Consider the following 16,031-nt stretch of genomic DNA (forward strand, 5'->3'; position numbering starts at 1 on the left):
AGTGTGGGTGCCTGGGGCTTATTTAGTTTATAATTGCTATGAGTGATTGGGAGTTTGTCCAGCCAGGTGAAGCCAAAAATAACTGGTGGGAATGGGGGGAGAATGGATTACTGTTGGCAATAATAGGTAAAGGGGATTGTACCATCATGTTGGAGGCAAAACTAGCAATTAGTTGTAGTGTGGAGGGATGGATGGTTGATCCCCTGGGGTCATGCCTCACTTGCCAGTGGGTGAGGCTTTCAACTATGAGACCTTTAGTTAGAACACAGACTTAGGCAGCACAAGATGCAACATCATGGGAAGTCAATCAATTTTGCTATAATCTATGGCTACAAATGGTACCTTTCATCCTCATCGGTCAAAGGAAGCAGTGTGGTATAGAGGCAAGAACACTGGAAGTGAAATTGGAAAACTTGGCTTTGAATCTCTACTTGGCTATTATTGGTGTGGTCTTTAGAAAACTACTTAAACTTTCTTGGCCTCGGTTTTTACATTTTCAAAATGAAAGGGGTTGAACTAGCTGATCTCTTATATCCTCATTTCTAAATTATGTTCAGTGGTTTTTCAATCATGTCCAACTCTTTTTGACCCCATTTGTGTTTTTTTTTTGTTGTTGTTTTTTGTTTGTTTTTGTTTTTGTGTTTTGGCAGAGATACTAGAGTGGTTTGCCATTGTCTTCTCCAGCTCATTTTACAAATGAGGAACTGAGGTAAACAGGATTAAGTGACTTGTCCAGGGTGACATAGCTAGTAAGTGACAAGGATAGATTTGAACTCAGGAATATGAATCTTCTTGACTCTAGGCCCAGTGTTCTATTCCCTACACTACCTAGCTGCCATTATTTGAATTGTATAACTCTTCAATCTTAAAGTATTCAGTGATAGTCACAAGGTAATTCATATCAGAGAATATAGAAACATATATGCAACAGCATGCTGATAAATGTTAAATTACCAGCTCTTTGAAAAAAAATATAAGTAGGGCACATTTCTAAATTTAATCTACATACTGAACATTTCCTCCATCTTCACCTTCCTTGAAAGTGTTTTGCTTTTTACTGCTCTTTCCCCCAATCAGCCCTTTCTTCCTTCCCCTCTTCTCCCCTGCCCCTTTGTCTCCTTCCCCTCCCACTTTCCCTCAGGGCAAAATATATTACCAAACCAACTTGAGTATGTATGTTATTCTCTCTTTGAGCTAATTCTGATGATAGTAAGGTTCACTCATTCCCCCATTCCTTCCCTCTCTTCCCCTCCCCTCCTTAAGCTTTTTCATGTTTCCTTCATGTGAGCTACCTCTTCCCAGTCCACCTTTCCCTTTCCCCCTCCCCTAGTGCATTTGTTCTACCCCTCAATGCTATTTTATCATGGGTTAGCTAGGTGGCACAGTGGACAAAGCACTAGCCCTGGACCCAGGAAGATCTGAGTCCAAATCTGGCCCCAGACATAGCTACCCCACCCTGCCTGCCTCACAAAAAACAAGGATAAAAAATGCTTTACAGATATCATCCCATCATATTCAATTTAGACCTGTCTCATCTGTCTAAGTGTATTCCTTTCAACTACCCTAATATTGAGAAAGTTCTTATGAGTTACAAGTATTATCTTCCCATGTAGGAATGTAAACACTTTAATCTTTTAATATCCCTCATGATTTTTTTTTTGGTGAGGCAATTAGGGTTAAGTGACTTGCCTAGGGTCACACAGCTAGTAAGTGTTAAGTGTCGGAGGCCAGGTTTGAACTCAGGTCCTCTGGACTCCAGGGCTGGTTCTCTGTATACTGCACCACCTAGCTGCCCCAATGATTTCTTTTTACTGTTTACCTTTTTATGTTTCTCTAGGGTCTTATATTTGAAAGTCAAATTTTCTATTCATTTCAGGTCTTTTCATCACAAATGCCTGAAAGTTCTCTTTTTCATTGAAGTCCCATTTTTTTCCTCTGAAAGATTATAACGCTTTTGCTGGGTATGTGAGTCCTGGCTGTAGCCCCAGTTCCTTTGCCTTCTGGAATATCATATTCCATGCCCTCCTGTCCTTTAATGTAGATGCTGCTAGATCTTGTTTTATCCTTATTCTAGCTACACAGTATTTGAATTCCTGTTTTCTAGCTGCTTGCAATATTTTCTCCTTGACCTGGGAGCTCTGGAATTTGAGTATAATATTCCTGGAGGTTTTTCTTTTGGGATCACTTTCAGGAGGTGATCAGTGGATTCTTTCAATTTCTATTTTACCTTCTGCTTCTAAAATATAAAGGCAATTTTACCTGATAATCTCTTGGAAGATGCTGTCTAAACTCTTATTTTGGTCATGGTTTTCAGGTAGTCCAATGATTTTCAAATTATCTCTCCTGGATCTATTTTCCAGGTCAGCTGTTTTTCCAATGAGATATTTCATATTGCCCTCTATATTTTATTCATTTGGATTTGCTTTACTGTGTCTTTGTTTCTCCTAAGGTCACTAGCTTCCATTTGTTCCATCCTAATTCTTAGGCAATTATTTTCTTCTGAGAGCTTTTATATCTCCTTTTCCATTTGGCTTTTCAAGCTGTTGACATTTTTCTCATGACACTGCTGCATCTCTCTCATTTCTCTTTCTGTTATTTCCTCCACCTATCTAAATCTTCCTTTGATATTTCCTACTTTATCTTCCAAGTCCCTTTTGAGCACTTCCATGGCTTGAGAACAATTCATATTTTTTTTGGAAGCTTTGGATGTAGGGGCCCTGAGATTGTTATCCTCTTTTGAGGGTGCACCTTGATCTTACTTGTTGTTGAAGAAACTTTCTATAGTTCCCAACTTTCTTTGCTTGTTCATCTTACTGTCTTTTACTTGACTTTTAACTGCCTCTTACAGTGGGGCCCTACTTCCAAGCCACACTGTCCTAAGCTTCAGATGGTCCCAGGTGTTTTGGTTTGAGGGAAGGCAGGTTTTTCTCTCACCCGGCCTGTTCTCTTGTCTGAAGATAACCTCAAGCTAACTTGCTAATTAACAAGCCAGAAAGACTTTTTTTTTTTAATTTTTTTTTTTTAGTGAGGCAATTGGGGTTAAATGACTTGCCCAAGGTCACACGGCTAGTAAGTGTAAAGTGTCTGAGGCCGGATTTGAACTCAGGTACTCCTGACTCCAGGGCCGGTGCTCTATCCACTGTGCCACCTAGCTGCCCCCCAGAAAGACTTTTTTTGCTGTTGTTCTCTGCTCTGATGAGTCTGAGACCCTCCCCTACCTGGGCCTCTCACCACTCAAGATTTCTTCCTGGTTTCCTCCTGGTGTGGGATAGCCAAATTCCTCCTTACATCCCAAAGACACCCCTGTATTTTCCCCCCTGGCTAGCTGTTCAGTCCCCTCACCCGACCATAAGCTTAGTTCCAGAAGACACAGTTGCTGCAGCTGATCCTGAGACTTGTGGGTTTCTCTGGCACAGCCTGCCTGGGGACTGTGTCAGCTCGATTGCATAGCTGGACTCTCCTTACAGCCCAGCATGGCCCCCTCTAATGTGTCTTTGGCTGGAAAATAATCTCTGCCTATCTTTTTGTGGGTTTTGCTACCCCAGGGGTTGTTTTATTGTTATTTTAGGGGTAATTGTGTCAGGAGCTCTGTGTGTTTAATGTCTTTCTTCTACCATCTTGGCTTCACCCTACCAGTTTTATAGATTTTCAAGCTACAAATGCTCATGCTGACAACTTAACATATCTCACAAGGTACCTTAATGTTTATATATATACACACACAAAAACATACATGTATGTATATGTATACATATGTGTACACACACACACACATATATATATATATATATATATATATATATATATATATATATATATATATATATATATATATATATATATATATACATAAATACTCATTGTGCAAATGAGGAATCCTAGCATCAGAGATATTAAGAGAATTGTCCTGTATTGTTTTTCAGTTGTTCAGCCATATCTGATTCTTCAAGATCCCATGAACCGAATCATGCCGGGACCTTTTGACCTGAGGGGCTCATATTCCAAAGTCCTATCTTTTAGCATTTTAGTACTGTCTATGGGGTTTTCTTGGCCAGAATTACACAGATGTAAATGTCAAGTTTTGAGCCCAGGCTTTCCTGACTTCAAGTCCAATACTCTATAAACCATGCCATGAGAGGTAACCTCTATTATTCTGTATTTACTTCCTGAAAACTCCCTCTGAGGACTTGCATTTGGGTCCTTCAAAGCATAGCTCCTTTTTTCCATGCATTCTAACTTTTTTAAGTTTCAGGTTTTGACCTTTCTCTAAGGACAAATGTTCATTTTGGAAATTCAAATAGAACAAGGCAACATTATGCAAGGAAAGGGGGTTTGATTTAGAGTCAGAAAATATGGATTCAAATCAAAGATCTATAAATGAATATAAGACATGCCATTGTACTGTTAATACATAGGGACAAAGTGCTATCAGACCAATTGAGGAAGAGATTTCTTCCTCCAAGGAGTGTCATAGAAGACTGAGTCAGCAGCATGTGAGCTGGACCTTGAAGGATGGCTAGATGTTAACAAACAGAAATGGGTGCTGGAGAGTACTTAAGACACTGGGAAAGAAGAAAGTAAAAACATAAAGGTGGGAAAGCACCTAGTTTAGCTGAAGTGTTGAATATTTGAATGGAGTTATCCATAAGTTGTTTGAACAGAAAAGACTTATGCCCTAACATACTGTGTAGCCATGGAAAAAATGAATTTTAGTAATAATGTCATTGCCACATTCTTCTCATTCATCTTTTTTATAGGGTCAGATAGAAATGGTTTGAAATAAATCATTATGCCACTAGTGTTCCTTTATATTTAATGTTCTGCAGACTTTGGCACAGACTGATAAAATAAATGCTTTCTGTAGGTGAATATTTTTAGGATGGAAGCGCATCCTCTTTAGAAGTCATTAGCCTTTTTGAGGTTCATGGATCCCTTGGACAATATGGTAAAGACGATGGATACCTTTGCAGAAGAATGGTTCTATATGTATAAAATGCATAGGATTACAAAGTTAACCAATTATGTTGAAATGCTATAGTCAAAATTTTATTAAAAAAGGACAACAAATTCATAGATCCTAGGTTAAGAGCTTTTACTCAATAAGCCCACTGAAAATATCCTTGGTATAGCTTCAGCAGCATATAGACAATAGATATGTTATGTATCCCATTCTGGAAAGCTACCCAGAGCACATGTGTTGGACCTGGAATCAATAATTCTTGAGTTTAAATCTTGTCTCAGACACTTACTAGATGTGCAACTTTGGCCAGGTCCTTTAACATCACTCGACCTTGGCCTTCTTGTCTATAAAAGGGGTATATAATACCTTCCTGGGTTATGGTCAGGATTATATGATATGTCATATGAAAATTATTTTGCCTAGCTAAAAGTCCAACCTGAATTCTAGCTATTATTATTAACCTGTTCTTATATTATTTTGATTTTTCCTATATTTTGAAAGCTTTTAATCCCACTCTTCCATTCAATTTCCACAAAAGAAAATATGAGTATGAGAAATGGTAACATGTATTAAAATTATTATGTTTTTATGGATTAATATGGTAGACAATAGTTTGTTCCATAAAAACTATACCTTTTGAGAAGAATTTAATGGCTGAGTTTTCCAGGACACCTTGACATATCTATTTGGAGCATGGAGATTTGCCATTTGGCAATCTATGAAAGAGAAAATTTCTGGTACATCTTTCTACCCATTAAGTAGTTGTGATTATTATGATTTTTCATGTAGTCATCTCATTTTTCTCATCTTATTTTAATGGAGAAAGAAATGGTTGCTCTTTTGACATAATTCTTTGATATTCAATGCTTTCCATGTAATTCTGTTATCATTTTCTATACTTGTAATTAATTTCTGTACTATTATTATTTTCTGTAACTGAATAAAACTATTGTAATGCAAGCTCATCTTCAGTTGGCACTCTGAAAGAATCTTTGGGATGACTAGTGGCAGATCGGATGATGGTGATGATAAATGCTTTGCCCTATTCCCATACGATGGTTATCTCTTCCAATAGCTTTCCATATTTTAAAACTCATTATTCATTACAGATATTACAAATATATTAAAGATATCTACATATTATAAATATTTGTTGTGGTAATGTTGACTAAAATATTGTTCGTAAATGTTTATGGAGTGATATTATGTTTGGATGATTACAGGCAGTAATTTTGTCCATAACAATGCTCTAGTTAAAGTAGAGTTAATCTGTTGAATTCTAAAAGATATTTTCATACCTGTAGTTGTTGCTTATGCTGTCATCATCATCACCTTAATCATAATCATTAGTTATAATGATAATAGATGTTAATATCACATATTGATCAGTGAAGGGGCTCCTCTGTGAGAAAATTCCCTTAACCAATATAAATCATTGACTATTCTGCAACCTATGGTCTTATTGTTTCGTCTGGTGATCATAAGGGGTTAAGTTATGGGATTTGCTCAGGTTCAAGTAGCTAATGCCTACTATAAGGGGAACTTTAATGTGCCTGACTCATACCAGAACTCTTCTGGCCTGTGTCATGGTTTCCAATTTATGTTTGCAAATCATAATATGTGCATACTCTGGCTCAGTTGATCCTTCCAACAATCCTGTGAAGTAAGCACTAAAACTATTTTTTCAGTGTTTTTTTTTTTTTTAACGGATGAAGGAACTGATGTTGACAGAATTTAAGTGACTTGCATTATCAAATAAGTAGTAAACTTCAAAGGTAAACTTTTTGCCTAGGCTTCTCATGCTCCTAATTCCCAATACACTTTCTATAAGAGGAAAACGTTTAGGGATTTTTGCGCGTGCCTTGACATAAATTCTATTCAAATTTAAAATAAGAAAAGTTACAGGACTCATAACTTAAACTGTGTTTAATCACTACCACTTTCCAGTTTGGCTTTCAACATCTTTACATTTAAAATCCCCTTATACACAAGGAACTGTCTTTAGCTTTCTAAAACTGACTGCAGCGAGGTGAGCGAAGATGACTCAATGACTTTTAATTGAGGATGAACATGTAAGAAATTGTAGTCAGAGTTCTAGAAAGGCTTGTGTTGGGGTCAGTACTTAATTGGGTATGAATTCAATCTTGTTTCCTTTAAACTGTGGATTCAGCAACTTGCAAGCAAGAAGTTTGACAGATTGCCCTTGTGAATATCAAAAGTGGTTGATGCTTTCTTATTTGACTGTATTGCATATTATTTCCCTTTAAAATAGAATCCTAAATTGAGAATAAAATTTTCTGGCATTCAAAGCAACTATAAGAAGGATATGATCCAAAACATATGTTAAGCCAAGACTGTCACATTAATCCCTAACTGAAAGCTCATTTCTTCAGCTATTACAAGGGTGATAATGGGTTTTTACTCAGCATATCTAACCATGTAAAACAAGAAAACATCAACTCTCTTTTACAGGGATGATAAATAATGGAATGCTATCTAGAGCAGGCAGGTCCTGCTGTGGTCCTCAGATTATTTCCATCTGGACCTCCCATTGTTCTACTCATTGTTGATATATTCCAGAGAATTTTTTCTGACCATGGTAGAGTGTGTTGGCTAGTATAATTGGAATGTGGATTGTAAGAGTTTAAGACACATAGCAACTTAAAAAGTATAAATAGTAATCAATCACCTAATCAAAGTTTTATTTAGTCCCAGGAGATTGCTCATTGTAGCAATGTAAAGTCCATTACCCAAATGAATAGCACCAAATGACTAAAACTTATCCTGACACCTATAAACCTATGAGTTCTTTCTTCCTTTGTGGCCCTTATTCCCTTTATCTTTCTTTTTTTTTCTCTTCCAGTTTTTTCAATCTTCCCCCTTTCTCTTTTTATTTTATCTCTTTTCTTCCATTCTTTCTCTCTTCCCTTTCACTCTCTCCCTTACTGTCTGCTTATTACATTCCTTCTATCTTATTGTACTCCCTAGTCCACTTTTACTGGTTTTAACATAGAAGTGAAATACCTCATATTTTTATTATTTGTTCAAATTCATGGGACTGTAGATTTAGAGATGGAAGGGACTCTAAGATATATTAGGACCTATTATCTTGTTTTAAAGATGATGAAACTGAGGCAGAGAGAATTTAAATGAATTGTACAGGTTTGTACAGCTAACAAGTATGAATGGTGGGATTTGAACCCAGGTTCTCTTTTACTGAATTCACTGACCCTAATTGAATAAAGTTGTAGTTCTGCACTTTAAATTTAAATGAAGCAAAATAGAATAATCAATATCAATACTACCATTGCTTGTAGAAAGGATTTGTTAATGCTTTACTCCATTATCATGAGAACAATAACTTAAATGCTTTATGTTTTTGCCTCTTTGGGCTTTGTATTTTTAAAGTAACTTTAGCTGCTTCTGTTTTTCTCCACTGGATTTCTGATAGTTCTTTCTCATTTAACATCTTTCGAAGTAAGACAATGATGACATGACTACTAGGCTGTCAGCTGGCAATAATGTGGTTATATAGTGTTCAGAAAGAATGGAATTGAACATTGAAGAATTCATTTTCTTAGAATTAGTGATTATTATACAGTGTAGTATATCAACCAATCAATGAACAAGTATTTATTAACTGTTTACTTTGTACCATATACACTATAAAGCACTGAAAATGAAAAAAAAAGGTAAAAATACTATTTCTGTCTTTAAGGAGCTCACATTCTAAAGGGTGAGACAATATGTAAATAGCTATGCACATTTAAGATATACATTTCTCAAAACCAGGAAGACTGGAATTGAAATCTCATCTCTGACATATACTGGCTTTGTGACCATGGGAAATCATTTAACCTCTCAATTACTTTTGCAACTCTCTAAGGTTATAAGTCACAGAGAAAGTGCCAGACTGCAGTGGTATAGGGAGTAGCCCTATTCAAGTATTCTCTAGACTAATGAAATCATAGGTTTAGTAATCCTTATCTCAGTCATTCTGGAAGGAAGTCTTTAGAAACAAGATCTGTCTCTGACCTATTTATATTCAGGATTTTTGTAGATGGCTTAGATGAAAGTATAGCTTCTCAGATTTGTGGATAACACAAACCTGGATGGGGCCAGCTAATATGTTAGCCAGATGGATCAGGATACAATATGGTCTAGTAGTCCCAGCTAGAACAATGGGCCAGATTGGTTGAAGGCACCAAGGATGCCCTGGAGAAGAAAATAATCTGGAGAGATGTGTTCACTTCTTTAAAATAGTTGAAGTCATATTGTGAATGAGGATACAGATTTAATCTTCCTGGCCACAAAGGAAAAATAGAAACAGTGGGTAGAAGTTACAAAGAGGTGAATTTAGGTTGGATACAGAGAAAATCCTTTTAATAATTAGGATTGTCCTAAAGTAGAATGCATTGCTTTAGTAATTAGGGAAATCTTCAACATCCTTTTTATTCAAGTAGAGTTTGAATTCTGACTTGTTTAGGAAGTTGTACAGAAAGACATTGATTTAAGGTCTGGATTGGATATGATGCCATACTTTCTAAAAACTCATAAACAAATGACCTTTAATAACTATTCTGGATTAAATGTGTATAATTCATGTTGGATTTTTGTCCTCTGAGGCTTTCAAGTCAAACAAACAAACAAATAAATAAACCTTTTTTCAAAGAATAATCTAGGACTTCCTATTCAATGGAGATTAAGATGAAAAAGAGAATCATGAGGAAAAGCCACATTATTTAAGTGCTCCCCCTACCCCATGTCTTTGTAACATTTACTTTATTTTTCTTATGGTTAGATTTATAAAGTGATCACTTAAGGGACAATTACTTTCTAATGCTTTGCCTACAATTCCAGTAAGCTGCCACAAGGTTTGGTTAGGGCTTTGTGGTATGAACAGTCAGGCTTCAAAGATAGATGTGTTGAATTAAGGCAGAAATTGGTATGCTATTTTTCTCCCAAATAAGACTTAAGCAAAATAGTGGGGGAAAAGACCCACAAAAATTTGTTTTATTTGAAATTAGATCAATTCAGGTTACATGTAAACTACCAAAGGGCATGTATTTTTATGATTAATTTAACAAATTAATAAGTGGTATGCTTGAACATTTTGTTGCAGAATCAGAACATTCAAATGAAAGGTAATGGGGGTGGGGAGAGGGATTCTCTGATGAAAATGACAGTTATGTGAGAGATAGTATGATTAACTCTAGTTATCTGTAGCCGACTGTAGGAGGAAGGTTTCTAGCTTGTTAAGCCAATGTAATGTTAGCTAGTTTTAAAAGAGATCTGAGCATCTGGGACACCACTAACATTCTGCAAGCTGTCATAATCTTGTCAGGAGGTGGGCGACAGGTAGAGTTCATGTCAAGGAAGGCAGTGACTGAATGACACTGGTTGTCAAGGTTATGATTTTAAAAAGAAATGTAGTCTTGAGAAATTTGTCCAAAATAGACAGAAATAGAATTATTAGATAATAATTTAATTTTTCTATAATTTTCTGGGTATTCCAGGTATTTAACATTGATTCCATTTACTTGTTTTAATGTTTTTAAGTACTTTAGATTTATAAAAAAGTACTTGTAGTTTTTTTAATGAAGTAGAAACATCTGTACTACATATCCAGATGCTTCTACTTCATTAAAAAGTTAGATAAGTACATATATATGTACATATATATATGCCATTTTTCTGCTTCAAACAAACTCTGAAATACTTTGGGTTATCAGGCACAGCTCCTCCAAAAACTAAGGTTCCACCAGTGACTGGTGACAGGGAAAGTAAAGGGCTATAATATTTTTAGAGACTTATTTAAAAGTTCAGCTCCAAATGACTGTAGATCTCTTAAATAATAAAAAGAAAAGCAATTCCAGGGAGTTCTATAGAGATTGGCAGGACTGGAATGGTAAAAACTGAAATAATGTTCTAGTTCAAAAGCTATGATTCTATTTTAGTGGGAGGACTGGCCAATGAGGGCTCAGTCCTCATACCATGGTCCTGATATTCCTTGTCTGGTTGCAAACCAACATGTGGAAACTTAGGGAGCCAATATTCAGACATGATCATTTAGGATTAAAAAGTCTTATAATCATCTTCACAGACCCAAGAGAGGCAACTAGATGGGTCAGTGGATAGAGTGCTGGGACTGCAGTCAGGAAAACCTAAGTTCAACTGCAGCCTCAGATACTCACTGGCTGTGTGAGCCTGGGCAAGTCACTTAACCCTATTTGCCTCAGTTTCATCACCCATAAAATTAGCTGGAAAAAGAAATGGCACACCACTCCAATGTCTTTGCAAAGAAAACCCAAATGGGTTCACAGAGTTAGGTATGACTGAAATCACTAAATAACAACAAAAGCCCAAGGAACTTATGACTCATGGATCTAGTTGCTCATGAAATACTGTGTATATGAAAGGTTGGAGTGGATGATCTTTCACATTTTCCTAGAGAGTTTCCTATGAGAAAAACTGCTATGATATGCTAGGTGGAGAAGGGCCACCACACTGTATTTCTTCACATGTTCTTCATGTGCTTGTGTCCAAATGGAGTCCGTTTTCTTTGTATATTTTGTGTTGATTTTTTTTTCTGATCTTAGGTGCATACTTATCTGGAGACATAATTGACCAAGTAATTTTCTTCTGAGGTCATAGGTGAGCTAGGCCCACACTAACATGAGTTTCTTATGTCCAAAGAACCCCTCAGGAACCAAAGTCCATAGTAACAGCATCAGAATACAGTGAAAAATCATCACAGACGAGCAAGGGAGCTCCTTATCCCAAGGGAACTCAGCGGGATTCTATTTTTTTTTGGTGGGGCAATTGGGGTTAAGTAACTTTCCCAGGGTCCCACAGCTAGTAAGTATTAAGTGTCTGAGGTCAGATTTGAACTCAGGTACTCCAGACTCCAGGGCCGGTGCTCTATCCACTGCACCACCTAGCTGCCCCTTGGTGGGATTCTTGAAGGGAAAAGATAAAGAATTTCATGGCCAGAGTTCATAGTATCTCTTGGTCATATTTGTTAGTAGGCATATGCCTTATTTCCATTTTTACTTTAAGCCTGAACCCACTCTCCCCAAAGATTTTGCATGAAGGATAATGTTCCTGCTCATTTGCATCTCTTTTGAGTTGTTTTATATCTAATGCTTTTGCTATATCTTCAGAGTAAATACTTTCTTAAAAGCTAGTAGAATTATTCTTGATTAGTATTGGGGGCTTAAGACATCATATGGGAGGCATAAGACTGATGACCCTTGGGCTACCTTGACAGGAGAAATAGTCAAGTATCTTTGTGCACCCCTTGTTCAATTGTTTCCATAGTGTACAACTCTTAGTGACCTCATTTGGAGTTTTCTTGTCAAAAATACTGGAGTCACTTGCCATATCCTTCTCCAGCTCATTTTATAGATGAAGAATCAAAGCAAACCGGATTAAGTGACATCCCGGGGTCACACAGTTGGTACACTGTCTGAGGCCACAGTTGAACTCAGAAAGATGACTACTCCAGGGCCCACACTCTATGAACTTTGACACCACCTAGCTGCTCCACCCATTAATAAAAGTGGAAGTTGGGAAAGTATGTTCCCCACTTATTAATAAAAGTGGAAGGTGGGTAAGTAAGCACAGAAGAGATACTGCAAATTGATCTTATTATCCCTCACTCAAGTACTTGCTCCTTTTTGTTAACAATAAGCTCCTTTAGGGCAAAGATTTTTTTCAGATAAAACTATTTACTTTATAGCATATTAAAACATGATTTGTTTGCCTTTCTTCACCAATGGCGAAGTGATTATATATTTAAATCATATTCTATGAGTGTAATATGTCTTGGACCTATGGAGCATTGTCTCCAGCCTGACAAATGGGACATGTGATCATGACTTTTTCAGTGATTTCTCAGTCAGGAATGATATTACTAGGATGGTACAATAGGTGCTTAGTCCGAAAGTTTTTCATTTTTATATCCCTAGTTCCTAGCACAGTATCTTCCACTCACTGAATGCCTAATAAATGCTTGTTGCCTTGATTTGAATTAGGTAAGACAGCAACCCATTCATGTGTTCTCTACTTGTAAAGTTCTTGACTATAGATTCAGCCATATATCCCCCAGAAAGATCTACCCATTGGCTTACTAGCCTCCCTCTAGTCTTTTTTTTCGGGGCAATGGGGGTTAAATGACTTGCCCAGGGTCACACAGCTAGTAAGTATCAAGTGTCTGAGGCCGGATTTGAACTCAGGTGCTCCTGAATGCAGGGCCGGTGATTTATCCACTGCGCCACCTAGCTGACCCCTAGTCTTTATATTTTATGAGCACTAGTACAGAACTTGGGCTGGCACTTTGTCAGACTTTTCTCTTGATAGATGAACAGTCTACCTCCTTGTCTTACCTTGTATTTACTTGGTAATAGTTCTATGTCACATATAGATCATCAAGCCATAAAATAGAGTACTTTATAAGTGCAAATTATTATCATTATTATGAACACCTACCAAATGCTATAGAAAATGAACTCATTATTGCTGTTGCTCTCACAACTCACTTCTGATTTGATAAAAAAAAAACCAGAATAGCAGATACAGAAGATTATCATGTAGTGCCATTTCTAGCATTTAGCTGGCACACAGTAAGTGATTAATAACTGTATTTTATTTGATTATTCCATTTATTTCATTATTTTCACTCTCTTATCTACTACTGTAGATTACTGGATTAACAAATCATCATTCCAATTAATCCAATAACTGAATATATAATAGTTTTGCCAATGAATCAAAACTCTGTTATGTCATGGCTTTTTTTTAGCAGAGCAATGAGGGTTAAGTTACTTGATGAAGGTCACACAGCTAGTAAGTGTCAGGTGTCTGAGGCTGGATTTGAACTCAGGTCCTCCTGAATCCAGGGTCGGTGCTTTATCCACTGCACCACCTAGCTGACTCCCATGTCATGGCTTCTTATGCAAAGATTTTGATAACCATATGTTAGATCACATCCCTGAAGCCTGCTGATCTAATATAGAAAGCTTTGATGATAGGTATTAGTCTGTTTTATAATCCATAAACAGCTGCCTCAGTCATGCTTGCTACAGAATCCTTAGCATAATACCCTATAGTCAAGGTAAATTTATGAGGTTTTTTTCCTACTCTACTTCTCATGCTCTTTAAGGGCATCTATGTATCTGACAACTTCCAATCTCAACAATGGCTATATATCTTCTGAAGCTAATATCCAAATAGTACTGAGAGTAACAGAATTGACTTTTTACACAATATTCATCTTATAGAGTAAATTGCAGCTACATCTCCCAAAGGTATGGCCATTTCAATCAAGACTTCCATTTTCTTCCCTTTAAAAGACAAACAATAAGTCTCTGCTTACTGTTGCAAGTGGTATTGTATTTGCTGTTCTCCTGTGAAAACCCTTTCAGCCGGCACTGGAAGCGATGCTGCCAAAATTCTTGGAACCAAGGGTTTCGTAAGTTGGTTTCTGGTCGGAGTTTTAGGTAATAATCATCAAACCATTTTACATCAGGAGACTGGAGCTTGATTGTGATTCCACCAACAGCTTCACGTTGGTATCCCTCTGTCACATCATATCTGTCAGCCCAGCCATCACTGTGGGAGACACAGAAAGGGAGGCAATACATGAGCTTAGAGAAACAGATATAATCTACTCAAGTGCATTCATTTGCAGCTCTCTTACAATTATTGGATGATGCAAGGCTACAATGGGGAACAGTGTAACCAAGACTTCCTTCTAACTTACAAAGACTTCCATGATGAGTTTTGATACAAAACATTGGAATAAGTAATACTAATAAGAGCTGACATTTATATAGCACTTTTAAGGTTTACAAAATGTTTTACATTTACTCCAAAATGGGGACACACTCTTTCCCTACATACACAAGATCACTGAGGAGAATGAGATCAAACTTAAAATGGGAAAGTAGTAAGTGGTAGCAAATACTGGAGGTGTGACAAAGGGATAATTTGTGATTCCTGCTTGTAGGAAATCCTTTTGTCCTATCACAGAGTCCTCATGATGTTACCCTGAGCTGTAGCTTCTATTGGACTATGGTGTTTCATTCCTTCCTAGCTTACAGAACCAGCACTCTTTTTCTCACTAGGGATCACATTCCCTGGAACCATTTTATCTTTCCAGTAGATATCTTTCAGTATTTATCTTTGCTTGTGTATGTCTTTGTTTATTTCTGTTTGTTCTCCTTGTTGCCTTGGTATGTCTCTCACTGCTCGTGGATGGATGTGTGTCTCCTATGGCCCAGTTTATTTGATAAGATGAAATAAAGGGGGAATGATAATAAGAGTATGGCACTTCTTTTGGACTAACCTGCCCTCCCCCTGTCTTCTGGTACAGGCACAAGGGTCTGTCTCCTCCAGGCACTCATAGAACTTTTTAATGATTGATTGCTTCGTTGCTGGATTCTGACTACAGAAATTTCCCCACTATTTAAGTCACCCAGTGGTATGGTCATACTGTTTGGCTAACCAATCACACCTGTTCTTTCTTGAACCCAAAAGAATCACACCCCTTAATGGACTCACAGGGCCTAAAACTTCTTGTTTACTTATTTAAAACTTCATCAGTCCTTTAAACTGATTACATTCGATTAACTGAGATAGGGCATGAAATCCCATTCCTTACAAAGCTAAGACATGGGTCTTGCTCTCACAGAGTCTATAGCTATGGCAATGAAATGAAATCTTCAGGCTTGACCAAACTTCAGAAAATTCAACTATAAACCTGTGTAAAGATCTTCTGTCTGTTCCCCAAGGTAATATTAGGGAACAATCACCAGAATACTGTGATGAAACCTTGACTAGAAGTGACTAAGTAACTAGTTTGTATTTATGAACTCATAGATCTTTTAAAGTTGAAGACAATTCCTTAGGTAAGTCTGAAAAAAGAAATGGAGAAAACTCTTTCTACAAGATCTCTTCATCCAAGACACAAGTTGTAGAACATAGTCTACAACTAATATTCAAAAATTAAAAAGGAAATATGCTGGGCATTTACCACTATCTACAACACTATTATCTATAACTTCTATTA

General features: G+C 36.9%; 1 protein-coding gene across 6 annotated transcripts in view; it reads right to left on the reverse strand.

Moving 5' to 3' along the window:
- Positions 1 to 16,031, reverse strand: part of GRM5 (glutamate metabotropic receptor 5) — a 682,630-nt gene that overhangs the window by 189,159 nt on the left and 477,440 nt on the right. For all 6 annotated transcript variants that reach the window (XM_043994303.1, XM_043994304.1, XM_043994306.1 and 3 more), the window contains one exon: positions 14,337 to 14,572. In XM_043994303.1, the coding sequence (XP_043850238.1) occupies positions 14,337 to 14,572 (236 nt within the window). The remainder of the gene's footprint in view (positions 1 to 14,336; positions 14,573 to 16,031) is intronic.

Source organism: Dromiciops gliroides, chromosome 3 (genome assembly GCF_019393635.1).
Source record: "Dromiciops gliroides isolate mDroGli1 chromosome 3, mDroGli1.pri, whole genome shotgun sequence".
Taxonomy (NCBI): Eukaryota; Metazoa; Chordata; class Mammalia; order Microbiotheria; family Microbiotheriidae; genus Dromiciops; species Dromiciops gliroides.